The sequence below is a fragment of the Merops nubicus genome, unplaced genomic scaffold (assembly GCF_000691845.1).
Source record: "Merops nubicus isolate BGI_N331 unplaced genomic scaffold, ASM69184v1 scaffold6051, whole genome shotgun sequence".
Classification (NCBI taxonomy): Eukaryota; Metazoa; Chordata; class Aves; order Coraciiformes; family Meropidae; genus Merops; species Merops nubicus.
Genome location: NW_008588926.1, coordinates 42,952 through 70,843, shown reverse-complemented (window position 1 = coordinate 70,843; position 27,892 = coordinate 42,952). Strand labels below are relative to the sequence as shown.

At 45.2% G+C, this 27,892-nt stretch overlaps 1 protein-coding gene across 1 annotated transcript in view; it reads left to right on the top strand.

Moving 5' to 3' along the window:
* Window positions 1-790: 790 nt before the first annotated feature.
* SLC4A11 (solute carrier family 4, sodium borate transporter, member 11) overlaps window positions 791-27,892 on the top strand; it is a gene marked incomplete at its 5' end in the record, with an annotated part of 55,575 nt that continues 28,473 nt past the window's right edge. Inside the window, 7 exons of the mRNA XM_008949403.1 lie at window positions 791-837; window positions 5,277-5,508; window positions 6,133-6,195; window positions 6,747-6,828; window positions 15,782-15,905; window positions 19,082-19,288; window positions 24,723-24,807. Coding sequence (XP_008947651.1) covers window positions 791-837; window positions 5,277-5,508; window positions 6,133-6,195; window positions 6,747-6,828; window positions 15,782-15,905; window positions 19,082-19,288; window positions 24,723-24,807 — 840 coding nt within the window. The remainder of the gene's footprint in view (window positions 838-5,276; window positions 5,509-6,132; window positions 6,196-6,746; window positions 6,829-15,781; window positions 15,906-19,081; window positions 19,289-24,722; window positions 24,808-27,892) is intronic.

The following is a 27,892-nucleotide window of genomic DNA, read 5'->3' as shown; positions in this document are numbered from 1 at the left end:
TGCTACACAGAAACTCTCAGCTGCAAGCAGTGAGGAGTGGGCTTGTGGCAAAACCAGCTGGGTTTTATTTGATTTTTAGCTTATATCCCCAAAACTGCTTCATAGATACCCTCAGAAAACATTCATGCTTGGAAGTTTGAACTGGGAGCTTCCCGAGTACCCCCCGCCCCGTCTCTCAGCGGCTGTAAGTGTCATTTATTAGTCTCTGAACAGCAGTTTTCTTTCCCAGGAGTTGTGTTGCTTTATGCTGAGATTTATGGAGGCAGCGTGGGGAGCTGACAGGACATGAACGTGCTCCTCTTGGAGCTGCAGCCTGCTCCCTTGGAAGTGCCTGGCTGTTATTGTTGACTCTTTAACGACGTCAGGAGTGGTTTCCAAACGAGCGTGACTCATGCAATCTTAGCCTCAATCTATCAAACCACAAAGCACTGGATTAAATGATTACCTAAAGGATTAGGAGTTAGATTATTCTGGGAGGCAGGGGGAGAAGTGAAGAGTAAAAATACACAGGGAATCTGAAAAAAAAACAAACCCAAAACACCAAAACAAACTGCGAGATGCAAACCCCAACTGATCAGATAATGCCAGAGCATGCTTCTACACTTCATTTATGCTTCCAAAATGGGAAATGTTGTAAAAATTGTCTCTGCTTTTCTCTAGAGATCATCCTCTGTGACGAGAATGATGCTGGACCTTGTTCTGAGCCTCCTGCTTGGTTCCTGCTGCCTGGCAGATATCTGTGACAGTAACACTTGCCTGATTTGATTTTATTTTTTTCCTCCTTTTCCAGCTGAAAATGAAAGTGCTGGCTGCGTGTTGCTGCACACATCAAGGAAGGTAAGTAGGGATGTTATGTGATCTATTTATTATTGCTTTCATCACCTAGAAGCAGAGAAAAGGCTCCTGAAAGACTCTGGGGCATGGAGGTGCTTTTTACTGGCCTAAACAGAAGGCATGTTAATGCCTCTTTCCTTGAATTCATCTTAAAACCTAGAAAGCCACGTGCTGCTCCTTCTCCAAACAATTTCTGTGTAATTCTGATTGTTCCATGGCTTTTTTTTTTGTCCCAGACAGTTCCTTGACACGTTAATTCATCACTTTCTCTTCTGCAGCTGCCTGCGAAGGGATCCAAGAGTACACCGTAGAGATCCAGGCTCCTCCCCAGCCCAGAGCAGAAACACTCCATAGGCATTGCTGTGATTTGGTTTCCTGTTTATCCCAGCTAATCAGATCTGCCTTCACGAGGTTCTGCAGGAGTGAATTCCCTGGAAACACGTGGTTTAGGAAGACAACTAGGAAACAACATTTAGTTTACACTTGCTCTCGAGACCGTAACTCAGTAATGATACAGTGAAAAGGCAAAAAAAATCCCTCATACAGTGAAAAGGCAAAAAAAAACCTCATACAGGCTGTATTACTACAAGCCTCCAACTATGAAAGGGCACAGAAAACATGCAGAGAGGAAATGGGTTGATATTTAATCCCATTTGTTGTCTTTGGAGCTGTGGCTCCTGGTGCTTGAAGTTGTCTTGACTCTTGTCCTCATCTGCTGGATGCCTGCATGAGATCTTGCAGCATCACTGATCCTGGTAAATCATATGTTGCAGGTTGGAATTTGGGTTCTTAAATCTGTGTACCAAAGCCTTGGGGGCTTTTTAGGGAAATCTTAGTGCTTTAACTCTGGTTTGCCTCTAAGCTCAGATCCTGAAGAGGTCTTTCAGCTGGCTGAATGAGTAGAGGAGGAAAGCACGTGATAGCTTTAGTAGAAGAAACCTTCCCCTCAAGTTCAAAACAAACCAAACAAAAAGATGAACAAATAAAAACCCAAACAAAAATAAAACCACAAAAAAAACCCTGAAACAAACCAAAAAAACCCCCAACTTCTCAACAGAAAACATAAACAGTTTGATATTAAGTCATAGAGGTTAAAATAAGCTATTTTGTGCTCAGGAATGGAAATGTCTTTGTCAATAATTTGTCTTGTCTACTACTAGAGCCAAGGTTCTCTGAGTTGTATGCACTTGACTGAAAGTAACCTAAGAACTTAATCACTTAAAGTGCAAATTCTAAGCCCAAATGCAGGATCTGCCTCCGATAAGAAATAGTTGGAAAGTGCTAACACATAAATGTCTCTTCTATTTTATTTCTCCTTTTCAGAGCTGTAGGATTGCTGCTTTCCTGCCCTTTAGTCCATGCCTGAGCGTTTTAGTGTACTGTTGAGCAACAAATACTGGAGAGCTAGAATGCTTTAGCAGGGCTTGAGAAAAGACACTAGTGCCAATTTTTGTCTCCAGGGAGGACGAGTGGAAATTTTGTGCCTCAAATACAATGGAAATTGGGACCTGAGTCATGAAGGAGATGGCTTCAAGTGTCTTGGGAAGGGGGAATCACTAGCAGAGAAGTGGTTGGGACAGGAACTGTCTGGAGGTGTTTCCCTGCTAGAGGTTGTCCCCATGTCTGGTGGTAGCCCCTACACTGAGGTTGTGCCCCTTCAGGAGTCCTGGAAGAGTAATCTGTGTCTTGAGCAAGTTCTTCTCTAGCATGGCACTTTGTAGGCATAAATAGGAAGGTCCTTGACAAGCTTTGAACTATTTAGTCATCATTGTGATGTGTTCCTGAGACAACTGGCCCAAGCAACCATGGCAAAACCACTCTACAGCTCTGTTCAAGACAACGTGGGTTTTGGGACACCTTCTTGTAAAGTTACTGCAGTGTCTGTAAGTGGAGGTGTTCTCCAGAGCAGCCACCCATCAGAGAACTTGCATTTTGGGCCTTCTTGGTGAGTGCTGAGAGCTCTTTTCTGCAGATAGTGTGTGTGTGAGACCTGCCTGAAGTCTGGATAGGCTGCTGGGACATGTTCCCCCTTCTTTGACACAAGAGCCTCTGTCCTTGCCACAATGCCACGTGCAGCTTTGCATTCAGGGATGCTCAGTGCTATTAAAATGGCTGCTGGGTACCTGTCTTGGGTTTCTTGCTAAGCAGTTTCCAGCATCAAGTTTCCAGCATCAAGTATCCTGATGTGACTTGACTGTGTAGCTAAATGCATTTGTGAAGGAGCAGTTGTTGATCTGTGCTGGGACCACTGGGTGTCTGACTGGAACTCTGTGAGCTGTCTCTGAGGTGTTGCTGTACCAGTGCTCCCACTCATTTCATCTTGGTTTGTCTCCAGGAGTGATGGATTTATATCCTTTTATTGGAGGCTTAATTGCCTTGCAATGTTTAATGTGCAGATCTGCCCCAGTGCCACGGGGGTGATGATAAGGATGGGTATTGCCCCTGTTTCCTCTAAAGGACCAGCAGCAGTGGAATAAAACAGGACAGAGGCATGGAAAATAATTTACCCAAGATATTGCCTGAAGCCTGAGGCAGAGCTGGAGCTGAATCCTTATGACTTGCAGTAAGCTGCTGGCAGTGCTGTCCTGCCACAACAAGCAAATGATGCTGTCATGCACAGCCTGCTGGAAGAGCAGTGTTGACTGAGATGATGTGGGTGAATAATAGCCCTCTTCTGAATGCCTCTGAGTCAGTTCTGCTGTCCCTCAGCTACCCCTCAACTTTCTGCTTCTGTTCTGCTTCTGGTGGACACGTTCTCACATGTGTCTGACAAGTTGGTGACATGAAGCTACTGGTGCTTTTTTCCAAAGTTCTTCAGCACTGTGGGACTCCTGATGCTCTTAACCTTCCTCATACCTCCATGAGTTCCTCCTCTGCCATCCACCTTGTTAAACCCTGTCTAGGTCAGTTGGGCTCTTCCCTCCTTGAACCTTCATCCTAGGCTGGATTCTGCATGCCACAAAAGCACATTTAGTTCCCTCTGGGAGGTGGTCATATGGTGACCTCATGGACACCAGTGATACACACAGCAGTAGGTGCTTTCACCTGCTCTCATACAGTGATAATTTGAGACTGATTTGGCCACTTGCAGTTCTGTCTTTTTTTAGGTGGAGTTGTAAGGTAGCTGTGTCACTCTCTCCTCTCCTGAGAGCAGATGGGAACAAAGCCTTGGGGGTGGGAGCTGAAATCTTCCAGAGATTCCTCCCTCTCAAGGATGCTGTGTAAGAAGTGATTGATGCAAAGTAAAACAGTGCTAATTGCAATGGATGTGTACTGACAACTTGATAGTTGCTGTGATAATTACAGTAATTAGTGAGATGTTAGCTCTTTTTTTTTCCTCTCCCTGTGTCTAGGCTATAAATGGAAAAGGTAGAGAAGGGGGGGGGAGGTGAGAGGAGAGGATCCACAAGTCAGGTGCTGGGGTAGTCCTGCAACTTGGGGGATGTTAAGGGGATCTGGGGGTTGAAATTTATCTTGCCAATCTGTTCCTCAGCATCATGAATTCAAGCCTGGTTGGTTTCCAGTCAGAAGGAAGTTCCCTAGAACAAAGTGCAGGTCCCATTTCGAGCAGTAACTCCGTGTGTGGATTTCCAAGGACTGTGAAAGGGGCAAGATGCATTTGTAGTTGGGTTTTCAGCTCAAGAACTTCACAGCTGACAAACACAGAGAGGAGCTGAGGTTCAGTAATACACCATGGCTGCTTCTTCATCTCAAGGCCAATAAGTCTGGGACAGGAGAGGGAGCCAGCAGAGAGCTGAGACAATTTCAGCCTCCATCTGCTGTCTTTTACCTCACTGATTTATAGTTAAATGTTATGCACAAAGAAAGAAACCTTCCTTGGGAGCTGGGAACAGTAGAAATTTAGGAAGTGTCCAAAAGGTGATGGGCCAGGTGGCATTCCTCATCTCCCACTACAGGCTCCCTAACTGGGAGCACTGGGAAGAGATGGGTCCCAGTTTGAGAAGAACTGGGTCAGGTTGCACAGAGATGCACACTGGTAATTTTTCATGCTGCTGAGCTCTGAGCCAGTTTCTTGCAAATAACTTTTCCCACATTTCTGCAAACTTCTTGAATTATTTAAACCTAAAGAGGATATTAAATGTTACCTTTAAGCATTTTTCCTTTTAAGCTAACTTATGGGCTTTATCCTCAGAAAAAAAGACAACACTTCATTTCTTTCAATTCTGCTGTCTATGTCAGGGTATAAATGGTAACTAGACATTCACCTCCAGGCCCTGTGCTAGGATGAACCTGGAAAATGCAAACCTTCAATGCATTAATGCATAAAATTCCCATTTCTTCTCTAATGGGATCTGAATGGTCAGAGTGATTCCAGAATCATAGGTTGGCAGCAGCCGCAGCTAAACTGCTTGTGAACTATACAGATCCGAGGCCTTTGGGTGTTTGTAACTGCCTAATTCTCTGACCTCTTCTTAACACAGTACCTGAAATTAAAGAATTTTGAGGAGGAAGTCAGAGCCCACCGAGACCTGGATGGGTTTTTGGCCAGAGCCAGTATCATCCTTGATGAAACAGCCACCTCCTTGGACGACGTTCTTCGAGAGATGCTGAAACACTTTGCTGAAGACCCTGAGAACATGGAGCCAAGCTGCAACTTTGAAAAAATCATGAGCACTTTATTCACAGATTCAGGAACCCCACGAGAAGGGAATGGTAATCAGCTCTTGGTTTGCTCTTGCCTGTGGGTTGCTGTTGAGTTGTCATCCTTCCCATCGGTGGTGTGTTGAACACTCGCTGCTGGGTGGTCCCCAGATTGCATGTGACACTGGGGGTTTATTTTTCCCTGTCACTCAGACTGAAGCATCTCATATCTCCAGGGATTTTGTATTTTGATGGAGTCTTGCCCTTATTTTGTTAATATGACACACAGTGGTGTTCTCTGGGGTGAGGAGTCTACAGCACTGGAGTGTCTTGTCTGTTTGGACCCATTAGGTGTGCTTGTCCTCAGACAAGTGTCTGATGCTCTTCAGCAAGGAGACACTTTCTGGTGTCTCTTCAGAAGTGGCTTTTTTGCCTTGTGAATTCACACAGCCTGGGGAATTTTGCCTGCTTTGGACAGGTAATAGTCTGGGGAGGGCTGAGCCTTCACATTGCTCCCAGCCCAACAAAAGGCACGAGAGGCACTTTGTGTTTCTTCAGAAACCTAAACTCAGCCCTAGCCAAAGCTGTTGGCCCACGTGTCACCTGAAGCTCTCAGGAAATGTTGTAGCATAGTCTAAAATGCCACCTTTTAGCCCAAGATATCAAGAAGCTTAACAAAGCATTGTTTCTCTGTAGGCACCCCTGATGTTTCAGAGTCACCAGGAAACAACATACAAACATGTACATCGCACCTCAAATGTAACTGTCACAGCCTGAGTGAATTTGTTTAACAGATATGTCAAGTCCTGAGCATGTAGTAAGCATGTTCATGCTTTAGTTACTTCTTGCTACCTGTCTTAGAGCTTTGCATTTATAATCTCTTTAATTTAGGCTTTCTGCCAATTAAAAAAAAACAAACCAGCAGTGCTATAAACTAGTAGGAGAACAATAATTGAGAAGAGGGAGAGAGAGGGTAAGGGATTTGGAAGATGACAGCTCTTCCAGTCCTTTCTGTGTGTGTGTGTTGAATGATGCTAATCTAATAACCTAATGTTGCAGTGGCTTGATGTTGGGAGAAGCAAACAGCTGCCTTTCCAAGCTGTCACTAGTTTAAGGAAAGAATTCAAAAAGCATCAGGAGAAACGTTTCCATCTGTCTCTGTTGCCACCTTCCACCCTTGCATCAATCCACTCTGCAGATAGATAAATATGCTTGGAATTAGTACTCAGCTTCCATTTGAAGGGAAATGTTGTTTCAGTTGCCAGCCAAACGTGGACAGCCTGTAACATTTTTCTCTTTTCTTTTCCTAGTTCACCTCTTATCGGATACAATTCAAGGGGTCACGGCGACAGTCACAGGGGTGCAGTATCAGCAGTCCTGGCTCTGTATCATGTAAGTACCTGGGTTGGATTAGCAGAACCCACTGGTTGCTCAAAACTTTTAACTCTTCCTGCTGTTGGGAAGATTAGTGTTTCAGAAAATGCCCTTTTAAGTCAAGATAGTGAGGTCTTCTCCATCCATCCTCGCTTGTGGGATCTCAGTCTCAGCACTGGGCTGCTCCTCATTGCAAGTGGACAAGCAGTAGCCTGGGCAGAGATGACCACAAGGTTCTTAAGCTCTTGGATGCTATTGAAATCTGGTGTTAATAAGCTAAGAATGCTGAAAAAGAAGTTTGAGCCAGAAAATGCTAATTACTGAGAAATGTTAATGAGAGGAACTTCTGAAAGAGACAAGCAAAGTGGTTCATGGCTTACTTTGCCTGCCAACATCTGGGAACTTGTACCAAAAGATTTCTTAGGTCCTTTGATGAAAACATCTAAACTTTGTAACTGAAAATTAAAGTCAGAAATTCCAACACTGTTTAGACACTGATTACTTTGACAGTTAATTCAGGCACTGATTAATTGTCAACACTGTTTAAGCATCGGAGCAGACCCTTAAGACATTAAAGACTCTGTCACCTGGGATTTATGAGACGTGGTGACTTCACCCCAGCTTCCACTTGACCAAAACTGGGTTTTGAAATTACTGTCTCAAAGACAAGCATGTCGTGCAAGCCAAACTGTCCTTTCACAGAGAGAGGCCAGAACCTGACTCACTGAACCAACCAAAGCCATGCAGTTTGACTTCTGTCTGTTGCCTTATGCATATGCAGTCTCTAAGTCAAGTTGTCAAGAAATAAGTTAATTCCCAGAGAAATTACTAGGAAATGTTGGATAGGTGCCTAAAGGCTCGTGGAGTGCACACACATATTTCAGCCTTCACAGCCAGTTTGCTAAGACATCTGTCACAATGGCTTTCCTTCTACTAGCAGTTCTCCTACCCTCTGCTTATGGCTGGGAAAAAATGTAGTGGGTTCTGCCTTGGAAATAGATGGGTTTATAAACCCAAAAAACTTCAACAACAAAAAAAACCACCCCACACTTGTTTCTAATCTGTTATGAAAGAGAAAGATGTGGTCTCTATGCATATCAGGGCTCTGCTAGGTGAACTAAGTGAACTGGGTGATGTCTGTGCTGCTGTCAGCTCTACTCTTACTCCTGGCATGCACAGAGCAGCTTCCACAAAGAACATCATGAGCTGATGCAGAAAAATGGTCTCTGCTGGCCAACCTGGAGGGCTTTTGAGTAGTTTTTGTCCTGTTTGGATGTCATAGGTAGAGTAGCAGCAATAAGGATACGTGTATCCTACTCTAAGAAGGGAAGAAGGTGGAAGTTTCTACTGTGGCATGTGACGTGGCTCTGTGGAAGGTTTTTGGGGAGCATCAACTCAATAACAAAGCATTTCTAGAGGTCATGATACAAATGCTGTGGTTACATAGATGAGATGAAAAGAGGAGGTTCAGCTTTTCTGGAGGAATGTGCCAAAAGCTTTAAATGCATCCATGTGAGTAATGCTAGCTCCCATGACAAGACAGGGTTTGAAAAATAAGCTTACACAGCCTGAAGGTGTCTTGTGCAAAACTTTCCTTGTTTCTTCCTTTTGTTACTCTGAAGAGGGAGAAGAAAGTGGTGGGAAAGCAGTGATGAGTTATTAACTGTAATTATCTCATTATTGCACTGTATTTCTGCTGTAGCTATTGTGCAACAGATTGTGAACCATATTTTTAGATCTTACATTTTTCTTCAAGTCAGATTGCAAAACAACTTCCAAAACTCTGAAGTAAAAGGAATTTGTTGATGAAAAATTTTTCCATATGAGTGGGAAGAACTTTCAAGACAGCTACTGCTCTTTATCCTTGTATTTATTCTATAGGCTTTGCTAAACTTGAAATGAGCACTGCTGGTTTTTGGGAACTGTAGATAACTTTTTATTCCTAGTGGATGAAGTAGGCTTGAGTGTCATGGTAGGATTATACTAATGAGACATTGCAGCTCAGAATCCCAGCATGGCAGGGGTTGGAGGGGACCTCTGGAGATCATCTCATCCCACCCCTGCTCCAGCAGCTCACCCCCAGCAGGGTGCCCAGGGTCACAGCCAGGAGGGTTTGGGATCTCTGCAGAGCAGGAGACTCCACAGCCTCTCTGGGCAGCTGCTCCAGGCTCCAACACCCTCACCCCAAAGAAGTTTCTCCTCCTGCTCAGGTGGCACCTCCTGGGTTCCAGTTGGTGCCCGTTGCCCCTTGGCCTGTGGCTGGGCACCACTGAGCAGAGTCTGGCCCCAGCCTCTTGACCCCAACCATTTAGCTACTGATCAGCACTGAGAAGATTCCCTCTGAGTCTCAGAGACTCGTATCTCAGGGATTTGGTTTTGGTCATGTTGCTTCTGCATTGATTTTGAGGGGAAATATTAAAGCCAAAATTAGCTCAGAGCTAGGGAAAAAAAAAATCATTTGGGGTTTTCACTGAGTGTGAGGAGCCTGGTTGCAGAAGAGCATTCCTAATAGACAGAAAAATTAGTTTCCCCTCTCTCCTCTCTGCTGGAAAGAGGGCTGCTCTTTCTGACCTGACTTATTCTTAGTGGGAAGAGTGGTGAGGAACATTTGGGGTTTTCACTGAGTGTGAGGAGCCTGGTTGCAGAAGAGCATTCCTAATAGACAGAAAAAAATGTTTCCCCTCTCTCCTCTCTGCTGCTCTTCCTGACCTGACTTTTTCTTAGTGGGAAGAGAGGTGAGGAAAACCTAGGGTGAAATAGCTATTCTGCCTCTGCTGGAATTGGTGATCTACCTGAAAGTTTCAGGTCTACTGAAACAACAGCAAGGTCAGATGTACCACATGGATCTGGGCTATAGCCACATGACAGAACAAACTGTTGAGGAGTTGAAGATCTAAAGGTTTGAATGTTCCACTAAAGTCAGGAAAGCAAGAGGCTTCTGACTAACAATAGGCTTTGGGGCTTCTTTTTGTCAAGAATGACTAAAACCTGATCTTGCTGAAGGTATACCAGGGTACATGGGTTTATGGAAACCTTGAGACTCCTTCATTAAGATCCTGTCTAGCTGAGAGTGGCACAGCAGTACTACATACCTCACTAACTGGCACTCTTCAGCTCTAGAAGGATGAATGTTGCTCAGTGTTTGTGTATGTGATGATTTTCTAAGTTGAAGGCAAATCTCCAGAGTTACAGACTAGCTTCCTCAGTCAAGGACACGATTTCTTACCGTAGAAACCATGGACATTGCTCTTTCTTCCTCCTATCCACAGCATTTTCCAGAACAGCAGGACACAAAGGAGCCTGGAGATCTCTTGCTGCTTCACTGTGAAGCTGGTGGTTGGCTGGTTCAGTAGAGAACCTGGGATGAGAGAGAGCCAGAGCTGTCCTAGAGTGGGGAGGGCAGAACTAGTATCCTTAGACTTAGCTATTTAGCATGGAGAATTTCTGCTGTTAGTAGGAGCTTAGGGAGGTGCTTTGGTAGATGTTCTACCAGGAGGTAGGTGCAGCAGGTAGATTTACTACCAGGAAGGTGCCCAAAGTTCCCCATGAGCCACCTGGACCTACCACGGTCCAACGTGGAGGTGGTAAACTGAATGCTTTGCATGCCTGGATCAGGGAAGGTGGGGAAGAAGCTGCTATGAGAGCTATTGGGTTTGATGTTGCACAGTTCTGTGGCTCAAAAGGCCCAAGGAAGGTGTCCCCCCATCATCCAATGGAGAGTATATGGAGAAGTAGCTCTCACCACAAACCAGCTCCTATCACACCCAGTTGCTGCTTTCACTGTGTGACACACAGAGATACAAATGCCTGTTTTTAAGGAATTTTTTTGACCCTTGAGGTGTGAAAGGCACCTAATGTTCTAGTAACCTGTACCTGACTGCTGGTGGACCTCTCTCTCTCTCTCTCTCTCTCTCTCCTTGATGTCCTGCTAGGAGAAACAGCAGCTGTGTGGGTTAGTGAACAAATGCTCCCTGAGCCGAGTGGAATTCCCCAGGCATCACAACTTCCAGGCTATCCTCTTCTTGCCAGCAGATAAATAGATACTGCTTTTTCTAAAGCTGAATCCTCAGGAAAAAAAAACCATGAAAGCAAGCTGCTTTCCCATCTGGCTTGTGTAGCTGAAGAGCCTTTTCCTTTGGCTGCTTTGCTAAGGCCCACGGATTGGTGAAGGACTTATTTTCAGTGCATCCAACTGACTTGCCAAAGCTCTTTTAACAGGCAAAGTGGAGGGGAAAAGCCCCTCTGCAAGCAGAGAATGGTTTAGTGGTTTGTGTTGCTGTAAAATTGCTTACTTTGATCTAGTGTGTCACTGCAGTGATTCCTGTGGAGGGGTTGAACTCAGAAAAACCCAGGTAGCCTTTCAAAAACAGGTATTGAGGTCATTTTGGATATCAAACAAGACTGTTGTTCAAATAAAGTGGAGTTTAAGAGTAGTAGCTACTCAGATTTAGTGCATAGCTGATGGTTTGGGTAAAAATGCTACAAATAGATCTCTCAACAAAAGCAATGCAAAGCCTATTTCAGGTGTTGAAGGATTTGCCCAGACACACAGGTCTGTGGGTCTAGAGAAAAGCCACGTTGCTTCTGGTTCAGTTTTTGAATAGATTTCAAACAGAGCTGCTTCAGTTACAGTGTATTCCTCAGAACAGTGCCCCTTCCTTCACAGAGAAAAATGGGAGGTGATGGGAAATTAAACAGTTCAGTGGCTTAAAACAAATATTATCCTTTAGAGGAATGATTACAAGATCTGGAGTCTTGTAAAGAAAAGCCACTTCTCCAAAATTTACAACCATCATCTCTCAAGTGTTTCTTGGGTTCAAAGAACCAATTCATTCTCTTTTAGGTGCCTGTAGCTGCCCTTGTGGGGCTGTCCCAGGTTATGCTGGAGAGCTGGAGCTCTTGCAGGTGCTCTCTTAGGATAAGTTCTCAGATTCAACCCCCTCATTGGGAATTTGGGTCCCAAAAGAAATCAGTTGGAGAGAAGGATGACTCGTTGAAGTGCCTGAAAGCAACCCCATGCCAAGCTGTGGGCAAGTTGGCTTTGCTGGTCCCAGCTTCACCCCTCACTTGCACCTTCTGGTTTCTGAAAGCTTGTCCCTGGAGCTGCTCTGTGGAGGAAGATGTGTTTGCTGTGGGTGAGAAGTGTCCTTGTTGTTCTGCATCAGGGCAGGAAAAGGCTGGCGAGCTGATTACCTCTGCTGGGCACTTTTTCTTACTGCAGGGGATAATTTGTTTGTGAATGAACTTCCTGTCTTGCCCTGTTTAAAGACTTTGTTTCACTTGGGTTTCCATAGTTTGACCTTTTTTTGTGACTTCGTTGAGATTTGTGTTATTACTCTGATAACATCTTGGGTGTGGGACGTGGGACTTGGTGTATTGGTGATTTTGGTGGAGTGTTGCCAGTTCTCACCATCAGAGTGCCATACACAGCCTGGAAAGAGAGGAGGACAACAAAGCAGGAATACATGCTGTAATTTAAACACTCTTTTTATGAGCCTAATTATTGGAGGATCAAGATAAAATTGCTGAGGACACAACCTGCCATTTCATTAAGTCATAGCCCAGCGTTTCCTTGTGTGACTTAATCCTGGGTGAAAATAGATTTTTCAGTTTTTTGGCCAAACCAAAGAAGAATCAAATTTAGCTCAGTCCCAACCAAAAAGGGAACTTGGAGGCTTTGGCCAAACCAGACTCGATTTAGAGTCAGCTGAAAATGTCTTGCTAGTTCTCAGGTTTTTGGGGGCTTTGGCTAATTTATCCCTCAATTTATTTTTTTAATGGGAACTCAAGGGCTACTTGAAAAAAGTTGCTGCATTTTGAAGTGACTTTCCTCTTGGCCTGAGCTATGCTGAGTTTCACCTGTAGTCTTGCATAACTTGATATTTCTCCATGTGAACCAAATAGCTTTTTTTTTTTTATCCTTTACAAATATTTTCACAAGCCTAGTAGGGACTGCAGTTTTGGTTTGTCTTAGATTTGTATCTGGACTCTGGAGTTATATCAAAATAGGAGCCACAAATGCCACACCATGGAACAGGATCTGAGTCAACTAAATAATGGCTTAAATTGGAAGAAAAGCTTGAGATGCTGGGCAGAAGTACCTTGGCCTTGCACTAAAAGTACTGAGACACTATTTTTTTTCCAAAAAAATAATAAGACAAAATAATTTCACATTGATTTACCCTCACTTAAACCAACTCAGCTTTATTTATAATATATTGACTTAATTACATCCATACATTGACCTTAAGTAGGCTGGAAGTTCCTCAGTGGTCCACACTCTTACTGGTGGAAGCAGTACAAGGATTCAGATGCACATGTCAGTGTCAAGAGAGGTTTTTACAGAAGAGTTGAAAGAAACTATCTCATGGGTGTGAAAAGCCTGTGGATAAAACTATTTCAGATAAAAACAGGTTGCAATAATAGTGGGTTTCTTGGTGTCTTGTGGATGTGCTCAGTGTTGCTAAATCTTTCAGTACTGCCCATGAGATCCTCTTGTTGTGCCCTTTCCCAGTCCCTCAAGGTGATACCACTGGACTCCTGATTTAGAGGAACACATGGCTTTGGCATGGCAGCCAGGAAAAGCAGCTTGGATGTGAAAGCAAGCCAATAATGAAGAGCAGCCCTTTAGAGTCAAGTTTTCTCCTCTGTACCCAAGAAGCTCTTGAGCTGAGGTGGTGGTGTAGCCCAACAGTGTTGGCAGGACTGTCCTCTCTGGAAAGCATGGCCTTAGAGAAGAGTTACTTCAGGTGAAACATAACCTAGTCACCTCATGGAGAAAGCTAGCTACAGAAGAACATGGCTGGCTTGATTCTTGCACTATGCAAGAGACTTTTTCCCCCATAACTTGTTACATTGCTATGTGGCATCATGTAATGGCTTTAAACTGGAAGAGCACAGAGTTAGATTAGAAATGAGGAATAAGTTCTTCACTATAAGGGTGGTGATACTGGAACAGGCTGCCCGGGGAAGTTGTAGATGCTCCATCCCTGGTTGTGTTCAAGACCAGGTTGGATGGGGCCTTGTGCAACCGGCTCTAGTGGGAGGTGTCCCTGCCCATGGCAAGGGGATTGGAACTAAATGATCTTTAAAGGTCCCTTCCAACCCAAACCATTATGATTGTAGCTAGGGGAGAAGGGCTCTTGCACATTTGTTCCTACCCAAGGTAGGAAAGCCAGCTGAAATTCTATTTTTTGTTTTTTGTGGTGTTCTAGTTCTTGGGTTTACTCAGATGGGGTGGGAGAAGGCAAGCAGGTACTGCTGAGAAATGGCTGGTGACTTGTACCTCCACAACACCTGCAAACTCATGCTCATGTGCATGCCTTCAGAATCCTGTTCCACTTCAGGCACTGGTGTGTGTCCTGCTGTGAACAACCCTTACCCATAACTCTTTTATGGTCATGCTTTGTACTTCAGTAGTTCCTTTCTAGGTCAGGTGTTGCCTAATAGACATGGAAGGAAAGGGTTAATGTCTGGGAGGTGTTAGTACAGCTCTGTGAGCAATAGGTGTCTGACATGACACCAACTGCTGTGGCCATCTCTGGAGCTGAAATGATATTTAAAATGCCCAAAAAGCCTTCCTTGACAACCCAAAGTAACCAGGGAGCTCGACAGCTGAAGGTATGGAAATGCTGGGGACAGAGCTTAAAATAAGGATCACTTTTGCTCATGGCACATGAACCATTTGCTGTTGGCAGCTACTTCAGGTGGACAGGGAGGGAACTGAAGATGTTGGACCACTTGAAGGTTCCCCTGTTTGTCTGAAACCCAGGATTGTTGCAGGTCCAAACTGTGGGTTTAGTCAAGACAATGGCTTGTACTCTATTTTCAATTACTTTAGAAGAGATTTATTCCTAACCTTAGCACCTGCCTTGATCTTTTTTTCCTTCCAAAGCTAATTTGGGTAGAAAAAGAACAAGGGGCTGTGGTGGAGGGGTATTAGGACATAAATGAAGCAGTCATTTTATTCATGACCGGCATTGTTCTAATACAGGTGAGTTTGTGTAAGTAGACTGCCTCCAATCTGTGAGCAAGGAAGTCAATAGAAACACACTTGATGGTTTGATTTTTATATGGAAGTTATTAAGAACTTATAAAATGAAACATGCTTTTGACCAGTACATCCACAGGCAGAGAAGTTCAGGAGCTGTTACTAGAACAAAATTGGGATGCATGTGTTTGAGAATATTTGTTAAAAGGAATGAAATGGGCTCATTTAAATAGCCTGAGGTAGAGACAGACCTGGTCTTTCATGGCTTCCAGAGATGTTCTCTGTGTTTATTTCCAACAACTTATTGCTAGTGTTTGTTATGGGAATCCAACAGCCATCACATGCCCAGCAGAGCTGCCTGGATTGCAGCCAAGGGTTTCCCTCCAAGCATTAAACCTGCCTGCTACAGCCTCTATTGATCTTAAGTGAGGGGGTCAGCTTGGTTTCTGTAACACAGCTCTACCAGAAAGAGGAAAAATAACCACTGAGAGCAGAGAGAGAAACAATTCAAGCAGAGAGAGGTTTGCCCAAGGCAAAAGAAGTGGAAATAGATTGGATTGGCATCTTGCCTTAATCTTTCCAAAAGCATTTTGGGAGATCAGGTGAAATGAAATAAAGCATCAACTGCTTTCCAGTAATGTAGGTGTTGGTTTTTTTAAAAGAGGGTTTTTTGGCAGAAGCTTCTGTAGCTCTAGGTGTGTTGCACTCTCTATTTTTTTTTATTTCTTGGCTATTGAAAACCAGGTGGGGAAAGAGGGAGAAAACACCTTGAAATCTTGAAAGTGATCTCCCATAAAAATCATGAAAAGCCTACAAAAGATCTCGCAGAATTGGGCTGAACTTCACTTAAAAGTCACTGCTGAAGATTTCAGAAGTGCCCTTTTCCCAACTGTTTTATGTTTCTCAGAGTTAGGATGTGTGCTTGTGAACGTTGTGTGCTGGAAGAGAGCTTGGACATGATGATGTCTCCTTCCTTGACAGTTGCACTATCAAGTCCCTTCAGCGACGTCACGTTTGCATCAGCCGCCTGGAGAGGCCTCAGAACTGGGGTGAAAACTCCTGTGAAGTGAGATTTGTGATATTAGTCCTGGCTCCTCCTAAAATGGTGAGTAAGGTGTGCTCGTTGGCTTGGGTGCTTCAGAGGGTCCTCCTAAGATTGCTTTTCCTCAGGCTCTTTGTAGGGTTAACGACAAGGTATTTGTTTTGAAACACAAAGGGAGGTGAAAAGGCCTGAGGTGATCTCAGCAGTTGTCAAAAGAGTTTATATTGTGTCTGTGAGGGGTAGCTCAGTCAGCTCTGTCCTCATCTCACCCTAGAGAATGGCCTCTAGCCTGGCTGGGAGGAGAACACTGCAGATCTAGTGTCTCTTGAGTCCCCATGCACTTTTTGCTAGAGCTACAGCTCTGGTGCATATATTGCTCCACAGATTGCCCCCTCCAGCTTTACCAGCTGAGCTATTATTTTCAGAGGTAAGGAATGCTGGTCAAAGCCACATTTGTGAAGGGCTCCTGCCAGTCTGCAGCTGATGCCCCACTGCAAAGATCTGGGTTGCTTCCCACCAAACGTTTTGGATGGGACTGAGAGTTGCACTGCAGACGTGGTTCCAGCAGTTGGAGGGGGACTGATGTAACCAAGAGGAAGATGCAGTTTTGTGAGCTCTGTTGCAGTATGGGCAAGACTGTTTGGGAGCTGGAGAACTTGTAAGCTCAGACTGTTCTGAGGTCCTTTTAGAATGTGTTTTCTCAGCTTTTGGCTCTCGAAGCAGCAAGGTTAAAGCTTGTCCAAGTGTAGTCACTGATTCTTTGGTGTACTCAGGGCCAACAAATTCCACAGCAGTACACATTTACTGCAGTATCATGGGGGGCATCCAGGTCAATTGGGGATCCCCGTCCTGTCTTCCTAGAAAGCTCTGGCTTGATGAAGATGGTGTGTCCTTCTAGCTAATGGTTGAACAGTTCAAAGCTCGAGACCTTTTCACACTTAAGCTGGCTGTTTACACCTTGGAGCTGCTAGGTCTGTGCTTCTGGGAGGTGCTGGAGAGGTTGGGGACCTTGTCTGGAACAGGACATATCCTGATTCAATTTCCTTCTCTTCAATGCTATCTGGGTGACCTTGGGACCTAGTCTGGTCCGTCTCCTTCCCCACTCCACCACCACCCTTGTTTAAATGGAAATACTGGTGTTTCCTCATTTCCCAGGATTTCTGGCAGATCTTTCCCCACCGAGCAGTTCAATGCTTTTTTGGCTTAGATCTCAACCCCAACAGGCTGAAAACATATTGCTGTTCCTTATGAAAAACAGCAGGCAAACAACTGAACCCACGTGCAGTTGCATTGATCTCTTCTTCATTGTAGGGCTCATTTTTTGGCTTATCTCTGGCCAGCTACGTGCAAAGCACCCGACAAACAGCTCTGCATCCTCTTGCATCCTGAAAGTCTGCAGTTCCAATGGACAGCATCAAATTAAGGAAAGGGAGTGGAGGCCAAGCAGAGCTGCAGTTGCCAATATGCTTTTTATTTGAAATGAGTTGATGGAGCCAGCTCTAAGTGCGCATTTCTGGTACAGCAGTTAAAATAATTAACCTGCTGACAGTAACACATTCAATGAGCCTTGTTTGGGGAGAGAAAAAAAATTAAAAAAGCCCAGAAAATGGGCATCTGTTGTGCTGAGGAATCCAGATCCTTGGCTTTAATAAGAAGGATGGAAAAGATTTGTTCTCTTGCAAGTCTCTGAGCTGTTAGTCTAAACTGTTCATCTCTCTGGCAAAGCAAAGGAAGGGAGCAGCTTGAAGCATCCAGCCCAAGGATCACTGCTTCTCAGAGGTGAAAGAAGCCTCCTTTGTGATCCCTGATCCAGGCTGGTTCTGTCTGAGAAGACCAAGCTTTACACACTCTGAAAGCATCTCCCAGAGCAGATTTATCTTCATTTAAATCCAAACCATTCCTTAGGAACAGAGGCTGAGCACATCCAAGAGGCCATTCCTTGTGAGGGAGAGGTGGAGGCAGGGCAGTGAGAGTGATGGAGCAAGGCTAGTGTTAGGGATGATTTTGGGACCAGCACAGTGCCACCCACACGTCCGTGCCTCTGTGTGGAGTAACACTGAATGCTTTGGTTGTGTTCATGAAGAAATTGTTCATCTGTTTTGTTATGAATCATGAAAACTAGTTCAGATCACATATGCTTGCTACTACTTTTCACAGCAATGCCAGGAGCTTGGAGGCTGTCCAAAGGAGGGTGGTTGTTTGGGTGTCTCTAACACTTGCTGCATGATAAGTGTGGAGTGTAACTGAGGTGGGTGGGTGAAAATGTTGCCTCCAAAGGAGTTCCTAATGAGCTATGGTTCTGCATAACTTTGCCTTGGCAACTATCTTACCTGTCCTGACCCAAGTGGTACAAGCAATGGAGCAGGTCAGAGTTTGTAGAGCTTGGATTTTGGTGGATTTGTGGAGGGATAGGGAACTCAGTCTCCTTTACTGCTCCCCTTGTTGGCTGATTTCCAAGGTGCTTGGGTGCTGTTGAAGCTGGACCCTTGAAGGTCAGGCCTGTGCCCCACAGAAATGTTAAAGCCTGCAAACAGACATTTGTTCCTTTTCATGTTTGCAAGTCTCCTGTCCCTTCAGAGCATTGAAGGTAGATAGTGCTGCCTGTGTGCATGCTCAGCTGCTTCTTGCCCATGCTTTCCCCTGTGCCAGGAGTTCCTTTAGCTGAGGGCTCTAAACCTTCACTTGTCCTGCCAGAACTGTCCCAGAGAAGCCAACCAAATTGAGTTTTAATGCCCAGAGATGAGAAAGCTGATGAAGCAGATGTGCATGATAATATCAGTCCTCTGGAAAACACATCAGGACACTCCTACCTGCAGGAACATGGACTTAGTGTCTGCCCACCCCCATGGCAGTAATACTGAGATGCTGTAGGACAGCAAAGACTCTTTGTTTGTTTTATCTTAGGAGCCTTGAAGGGAAACTGGGGCTAAAATGCACGCTCAGCACGATTCAGCTTTGGATAGTGTCCTGGGAAGCTGAGCAAGCAAGACTGACCAGTACTTCTGGTCAGGGCCTGTGTGTTGATGCCCTCATAGGATCCTGCTGTGGTTGGTGTGCTCATCTACAACAGCTTCCACGTGTACCCTTCTCCACTGGGTGTTTCTGGGGTCCTGGAAACCAGGGAATTGCTCTTCAGGTGCTGCCCAGTGGGGCAAATAAGTGATTTGGCCTTTCAGAAGTGAAAGAAAAGAGTTGTACAAGGTGGTTTGTGTTTTTTTTTTCTTCTTTTTTCCACTCAGAAAAGCACCAAAACTGCCACAGAAGTGGGTAGGACCTTTGCCACTATGTTTTCAGACATAACCTTTCGGCAGAAACTCCTGGAAACCAAAACTGAAGAGGAGTTCAAGGAAGCTTTAGTTCACCAACGCCACTTGTTGACGGTCGTGAATCAGAGACCCTCAGCAATGAGTGATGGGCACAAGTCACACAGCCCTAAGCCACTCAAGGTAAGCCTGGCCACCATCTACCATGCCCTGGGTCCAGTCCTGTCCAAAGGCATCCATCCGAGGGGGTTTGGGTAAGGAGGTGAAGCCCTTGGGCTGCTTGCATCCCTTGGGCTCTCCTAGCAAGCACTGAGGTTTCTCCAAAAGGCTGCTGTGTGTATGTCCACCTTCCGTGGCTCCTGCTGTAAATCTAAAACAAGACACTTCAAAAAAGGCAGGTGCTGAAGGGATGTAAAGCAGCAGGGGATTGAAATGATTACAGGACTTTGATTCCAGATGCTTAGTCAGGGGTGGGATTAATGGATCACTGCGTGTTGTCAGTCCAAGGTACTTAATCCTTACAATCAGAAGTCTCTGAAGGAAGCTGCTGCTTGTCTATCCTACAGCTAGAAGGCTTCTTGGCCAACTCTGCACAGCAATTTCACTTAAAAGTTGCCTGTCAGTGTCTGGCTTGACTTCTCACTGTTTGATCTGTAGCTCTGTAATAGGTTATTTGCTTTGTGCTTGAGAGTTTGAGGGAAATGCTGTAACTCTGCTTTCTTTTCTGGAATTTCCTGTGTATTGGTCATCGCTTTGCTTTTCCGTTCTGAAATTCATTCTTTAACCAGACAGCATACCTGGAAAAACAAACTGTGCCACCTCTAGCTTGCTGCTCCTGCCCCCAGATTACAAATAACCTTGAAGCTTTGGGTTGCCTACAGTGCAGAAGTCAGTTAACTTATCACTTCTTGCCTGGGATAGACTTAAGGGGGTTTGATCCGCACATCTGGAAATGAGCAGAGCTCATGTTTTTCCTGCAGAATCCTCTTGCTTATAGGTAGTGCTTTGAACTTCTCTAGACCCCATACCTGCTCCTAAATTTGCAGAACAAATCCTGAAACCCTTTTTAAACCTGGGTCATTCAGAGTGATGCTATTTGAAGTATTTACAGTGATGTAATTTAGGTAAATTAAGTTTAACCGTTGGCACTTGGTCTTTCAAAGGAATATTTGTTAGAGCAATTGAAGTGTCTGTCTCTGTCTTGGGTTAAAACTACCACTTTTTGAACATCATTAGAAGTTTTTCTTTGTGAGTTAGTGAAGACTTTTGGATGTGATACTGTTGGCCCTGAGAAGTGGTGGTCCCTACCTGCCTCGCTGGGCAAGCACTCTTGGCCAGTCATATTTTTGATGGCTCTGAGCCAATGCTGTTTCTTTAGCACTTGTTCTTGGTGTTGACCATTCATAGTCTGGAGTGGGTAAACTGTTGGTTTTAAAGTGTTTTACCCTTCAGCTCTCAGGAGGTGCAGCCTGTGTAGCAGTAACTCTATCTCATATCACCTGGAAGAAGCTGTCCCCCACCCTGCCCTGCCAGCACAGAACTTAAGAGCTGAGATGGAGTTTTCTTTCCCTGGCAAGCAAAGGAAACAGCCTCAAGTTGTACCAGGGAAGGTTTAGGTTGGACATGAGGAACAATTTCTTCCCTGAAAGGGTTGTGGAGGCCTGTGCCAGGCTGCCCAGGGCAGTGGTGGAGTCCCCATCCCTGGTAGGGTTTAAAAGCCACGAAGATGTGATGAGGGACATGGGTTAGTGGTGGACTTGGCAGTGATGGGTTAATGGTTGGAATCTATAATTTTAAAGGTCTCCTCTGACCCAAACAATTCTATGGTTCTAACAAAAAGTCTGGAGAGGTGAGGTTGGTTTGAGATCATAGCCTGCACTCCTCAGTCCCTATGAGATCCAGCTCCAGCAGCATCTCCTCCCCCTCTGCCTGCCCTGTGTGACAGCCTTCTAAAAAGGAAGCATTTGATATGAGCACAAGCTCATATGAGACCAGGAGTGTAATTTCAACCTGTGAACCACCTCCAGTGAAACAAATACTCTAATCCAGACCCACTGTATTATTACAAGTGAGCCCTTGGGAGGGCCCAGGGAGGGTCAAGTGTTATGGTAGCATAAAAATCTGCCTCCTGCCTCCCTTCCTCCCTTCACCTTGCAGTGCTGGGAGGGGAATGGGCCTAAATGCTCTGTGCACGAGTGAGATTTTTCACAAGTGCTCATTTCTACCTCAGCTAAAATGCTGCAGGGGACATGACAGTTGCATGCCATGCTGTGCCTACAGCACAATTGGCTTCAGCTTATCTCAGAGGATTTCTTTTTAGGTGAGGCTACATTGATAATAAAATGCTGCAGGGGACATGACAGTTGCAAGCCATGCTGTGCCTACAGCACAATTTGCTTCAGCTCATCTCAGAGGATTTTTTTTTAGGTGAGGCTACATTGATAATTGTCAGCCTGAAATGCTTTTGTTTGAGACATCTAATTGCAGTTTTGTTCGTGGAGGAGCCCCTGAAGGTTGTGATGCTTTCTGGCTGTGGTTTTTGTCTCTGTCTGATACCTGTGTGGATTTCCTGAGGGGGCTGGACTGTGCTTGCTCAGTACTAGCAGGAGGGAGGAGAGTGTGTCCCTGGTCTGCTTAAAATAGTTGTGCAACCCCCTAGTACTTCAGGGGAGAGCAGAGTAAGGATCAGTGCTGTTGGAGCAGGTATTTTCTGCTTGGCTGTGTTGATTTAGCCTCCAGCACAAATGATGTGTTTTATGGCAAAAGACTTGGAGGAATTTGGAAAGTGGAAAATTTAAAATTGAGGAACTTTTATTTAGGTTTTATTTGTGTGTGTGTGTGCTCCTTTTGCTCCTCTGTCCTCCCTTGTATGTTAGGAGCAGAGTGGGTGAAACACTGGAAGGACTTGGAGAAGATGAGAGTAAGGAAGACTTATGAAATCCTTATAATTAAGGACTTAAGGCCATTAATAATGACTGAGGAGGATGTGGTGCTGGATACCTGAGCTGTGGTTCCTAAAGCCTAATAAGCCTTGAGCTGGGTGTTGGTGGGGGATGCAGCTCTAACGTCCCAGACAAGGCCACCTAGTATCAGGATTCTAAATCAAAAAGATGCCAGGACTATGGGAGAGGTGCCACCACAAACTGGAGTAGAAACCCAACAGGTCACCCAAACCTGACCCACAGAGGGAGAAAGAAGCAGGGAGTGTCAGTCCAAGAAATTCCCAGCACTGAAGTGTATGAAGGATTAGATCAAAAAGGGCCAGAACAAAGTGCCAGCACCGTCCTTCCCAAGATTTTTGGAAACCTCAGAAGGTGGCAGGAGGCAAAAGCCAGACTGGAACGTGTCTGGAGTAGAGTATAGACAGTGAAGGTGAGTGGTGGATAGGCTGGGGGCTAAATAAAACCACAAAGAGAGAGGAACATCAGAGGTCAGTAAACTTGTTTTTTTTTATCTTCTCAGTGCAATCCAACTTGAGTAGGAGGTCAGCAGAGCAGAGAGGAAAGTGAGAGGAGGAACTGTACAGAAGAAACAACTTTCCTTTGTGTGTAGCCACTGATGAGGTTTAGCTTGACCTCTCCATTCCCCAGCCTAGTCTCAACCTGCACGTGAGCAGGAAATAAATGGATGAGGGGGTTGGGGGGGTCACAAACAAAACCCATTAGCTCCTCCTTCTCTCAAATTTGCTAGAAGACAAGAAGCTAGGCAGTGCTCTTCTGCATGCTCACAACTGCCTAGGGACAGGTATTGCACATGGGTGCCCTTCCCTCCCTGCCCCAGGCCAGCAACAAGCCTGTGGCTTCTCCAGAAGATGAGATACCCTGAGCATCATTTTCCCCATACTCACTGCAGCAAGACAAGTAAACACATTAGTCATTAAAGCTATTGTGATTCTCTGGCTGACTCGTGCCTTCAGGAATGTCTTTCTGGGGGGGGAGGAAATTAAATTGCTTTTCAAGTGCATATGGCTTTGATGTCCAAATACGCCTCTAAATATAGTTTAAGCTCATGGCTTTTTTCAGAAATGCTTAAAAAGCAGCTGTTATGCTGCTGTCTGTCTTTTCATCCTGCTTGTTCAGGTTGGAGAGTTGAAACTGTCCAAAAGTAATACAGGTGTATTAGCAAAAATGCAACAGATTTGCCTTCTGTAGCTGAAAGTGGCCTCAGGTTGTACCAGGGGAGGCTTAAGTTGGGTGTGAGGATAATGTCTTCCCTGAAAGGGTTGTGGAGGCCTGTGCCAGGCTGCCCAGGGCAGTGGTGGAGTCCCCACCCCTGGAGGGGTTTCCAAGCTGTGGAGATGTGGTGCTGAAGGACATGGGTCAGTGGGGACCTGGCAGTGCTGGGTTAACAGACTCAATCTTAAAGGTCTCTTCCAACCTAAACCTTCTGATTCTCTGATGGAGGTGTCATAGCCACTGATAGAGGAGCTGGTCCTGTCAGGCACCCTTTGCACCCCAAACCCTACCTGGTGTGTTCCCTCTAAAGGAGAGCTCTCCTTGTGTTTCACTCATGGCTCTGATCTTCCAGACACTGCAGAGCAGGTGAGTCCCATGAGAAGAGGACAAGCTGTGTGTAGTCTGCTAAACAAACACTGTAGGAGCAAGTCCTTCTCTCAGTTTGCACATAAACCAGCCAAAGGAAGATGTCTGTGCTGTTTTGAGATGATTTGCTGGGGTAAATTTGTGACCTGTGCTTTGTTTCCCCTCCCATACTCCCTAGCAGAGAAGTCTTCTGTGTCTAGTCCTGCAAGGAACATATGAAAAGGTTTTGCTGAGACAGCTGGGATAATTAGCACTGTATTAAGGTGCATTTGATTTTCAGAGTAGTTTGTGTACTCAGATTTGAGGATAACAGGAAAAATATCTGACAGGTGCCTCATTTGCAAGTGTTGCCTGCAATGATGCTTTCCATGTGCTTTCTGTAAGGCTGTGGTTGATAGAATTGGGAGGCTACAAGTCAATAGCAGCTGTCACATGCTTCTGAAATGTTCTTTCTTGCCTGTGCTGAGCATCAGATTGTATCAACAACCATAGTGCACCTTGCAGACTCCCAGGTCAGAAATGGGAGAGAAGGAGCTGGGGTTTTGGAAGCCTTTCACAATGTGAGGTGTAGACAGTCTTAGTGTCCTTACTACATCTGTTTGAGGTCTCCCTGTTGCCTGGCAATGCCACACACTTGCTGGGGATCCCCTTTCAGAGGCTTCTCATGGATTTGGGGGAAGAATTTTTTGGTGGTGGTGGTATCTACAGAAAAAGAAGCTGGCTAGAGAGATGGGAAAGGCATTCAACCCACGGGTACCCAGGGTCTAGCCCTGCTCTTGGCCAGGGTGATTTCAGTGGGTCACAGCTCCCTCACCTGCAGAGCAGGGATGCAGATCTGAAGGGGAGGGGGGAGAGGGAAGGAAGGGAGGAAAACAGGGTGGTCCACGGGCTTTCCTTGGACAATGCCTTTGAGGATGCGAATCGAAGGGTTTATTTTTATTATCCTTACAAAACCTGCTTTGAATGCCCTATTCAGAGCGAGCCGTTTTGCCCCTATCACTATTGAATAAGGAGGTTAATCTCGTTAACAATACATGAGCCTTTCAACTGACACAGCACTTCCTTCCTTTCTTTAGCTGCATGAATTTCTCAACGTTGGCAAGGGGATTTCTGATGACATTGCACGAAGATTTCCAGTGTACGCTTTGGACTTCACCGACGGTAGGTTGGCCAATGTTTATGAAAGCATTGGCCACATTTTCAGCTTTTTTTTTGTGTGATACGACGTCCTGTTTACAGCCTGCCTCCAACGTGTTCTCTGGGACCTCCTGATGGAAAAGAATATTTTGGCAAAAGCTTGCAAATAGGCAGCGTGGCACGCTGTAGAGGAAGCCCTCGCAGCGTTCCCTTCGTGATCCTAGCTGGGTGTAGATGAGGATTTGAATTTTTATTAAGCAATGAGGTGATTAAATGGATTGATTGTTGTCGTGTGTAGAGGCTGAGCAACTCATTGGAACCTAATTAGTCAACGCTGGCCTAATAGGCCCTTTCTGCTGCTGTTGCAAGGCAGCATCAATAGCAATTAGGGGGATGCTGAGGGAGTTGAGGCTGCTTAAACAAAATCTGAGCTGCAGTTACTTCAGCTCCATGCTTTTAAAACCAGGAGATAGCTTGTCTGCTGTAGCCAGATCACAGGAGCAGTCACATGGGGTTTATATAGAGCTTCACGTTTGGGGCTTTATGGAGTTCCCACAATAGCTTTGTTTGTTTTAAAAGCCACTTTTTCCCTTTTCCCTTTCAAACTTCCACTTTTGGAGGTTCTTAAGGCTGTGAAAAGCCTTCAAGGCAAACCATGATGACAGAGCCTCAGCCTGACATGAAAACACATTCAGGTTCTTACAGCTTACTGGGGAGCAGATGGATATAGTCAAGTATCAAACCTGGACAGTCTGCATAAAATAAAGATGTAGAGTGTAGGCAGGAAGAGTCTCAAGGCTTTATCAGACACCTTCCTGCTGTTAACGTAGCTGGAGGTGAGAGGGATTTGTCCCAGCCTTACCCCTGGCTCCCCTGCTGAAGGCACCACCTTCCACAGCAGCTGAGGTTCAAAGGAAAGCACGGGCAGGGTTCAGATGTGTGTCCTCTGCTGCATTTCCCCAAGGATGGCCACCACCAGCTGTTGGCTGCTCAGCTGAAGGAGATGCCAAATGTCAGGAGGAGTTGCCAAGCAGTCGTTTCCCACAAAGATCCAGCTTTGTCAGCTAGGAATGCTTCATCCACCACACTGCTTTCTGCAGTCAGTGGTGTCCACTCTGCTTGGAAGAGGAAACCAGGGTGAGATGCTGGTTCAGCTCCATGGTTCAGTCTTGGGTGCTTTCTCCAGGTGCTTTGTAACTGCTGGGGTGAAACTATTTTCAGGAGGCTTGGGGTTGAAGTCTTGTTAATAAACTTGACTTGAAGTCAAGTTAATGATGTATTCTCTGGGGATTTGAGGGTATGTCAAGGAGGAAGGGAAGGAAGGAATTATTTTCTAGGAATTTTGATATAAAAGAAAATGGTATTTCTTGGCACGATTTTGTTGGCACCAGAGCTGTCAGGGGACTCCAGTTCCTGACCTGGACACCTCCAGAGTGGGTTCAGGACACTTCATCTCTATGGCAATTGTGTTGTAGAGCTGTCAGAGTCTAACTTCTCATTATAAAGGGGCACTGAAGCACTTCAGAAGGCAAGTGCTGTAGAGTCATCATGTGCACCTCAAATCAGAGCAACGTCTGCTGTGGCTGTCACTGTCCTGAGCAGAGCAGGTTCACAGGCCCAAAAGCATCACAGTCCCACAGCCTATGATTTTTACATGTTAAAAAGTGTCAGTGCACTGGTATGGAATTCCTGGAGAGTGGAAGACACAGAAACAAGCCAAGGGAAACTCAAGAACTACTGCAGCTCAAACATGAAGTACTTGCCTCAGGAGCAGTTGTGCCCTTCAAATAGGATAGGGGGAAAAGAGGATTTTCTTTATAACCTATATATATTAGGATGTGCCATTTCTTCCCAAAAACCAGAAATTAGGATGAATACTTGCATGGAATGAAAACCAGATGGAGCATAAAGCATCTGCCATAAACCACCAAGACGGAAGGTGATGAGGAATGTGAAATTCCTGGAGCATCTCAGAGGAGCAGTGCAGCAGAGCATTGGGGATTTGAGCTATCCAGCTCTCTGCACTCCAGACAACCACACGTGCATCATCAAAGAGCTCTGAATTACAAAGATGCCTTTTTTTTGAATGGTTGGAGTCTCTAAATCCTCAATCTGAGAAGCATCCTGGGGTTTTGGTTCAGACAGATAAACCGATTAAGGGCAGAGTGATAAATAATAAGACTTTTTGTAGGGCCAGCAAATGTTTTATCAGTTGGACTTCTGTGGGATTGGTCGTCTTCACACGCTGAGCAAGGCTGGCCCTTAAATTATCCTGAAGCATCATGATGTGGGAGAGGAAAGAAAGGAATCCTCTCTCCCTTGATATGTTTTTTTCTTCCAGATATGAACTTGTCAACCTGAGTTCTACTTTGGATTGTGCAAGTCTTGTGCATTGAACTGAATGCACAAGGGACAGGGAAGAGTTTTCTAAACTTTTAGTCCAGAATTTCAGTGATATGGATGACTTTTAATTGGTGTCCTCTCTCAGGAGCACCTGAAGATGAACAATTGAATTATGCTGAGCCTAAGAACACTTCTAATTTTCCTTTTAAATTACAACTAGTATTCTTCTCTTAATGACTACAACCTTTGTTTGTGGGAGTCTACTTTCTTAAAAATGTTTGTACAGAACCTTATGCAGATCTTGGCAAAATAGAAGTGTATCAGTATTATTACTCTTTCAGACCCAGTTGAACCATAGGAGCTTCCTGAAATTTTTTTATATCATAGAATCACAGAATGTTTTGAGTTGGAAGGAACCATTCAAAGTCCTCTAGTCCAACCCCCTGCCCTGAGCAGGGACATCCCCAACTAGAGCAGGTTGCTCAGAGCCCTGGCCAACCTCACCTGGGATGGTGCCAGGGATGGGGCAGTGACCACCTCTCTGGGCAACCTGGGCCAGGGGCTCACCACCCTCAGTGTCAAACATTTCTTCCTTCTCTCTAGTCTAAATCTCCCTCTTTTAATTTAAAACCATCCCTCTTTGTACTGTTGCAACAGGCCCTGCTAAAAAGTCTGTCCCCAGCTCTCTGCCAGGCCCCTGGCAGCCCCCAGCAGGTCTCCCCAGCTGGAGCCTTCTCCTCTGGGGCTGCCCCAGCCCAACTTCCTC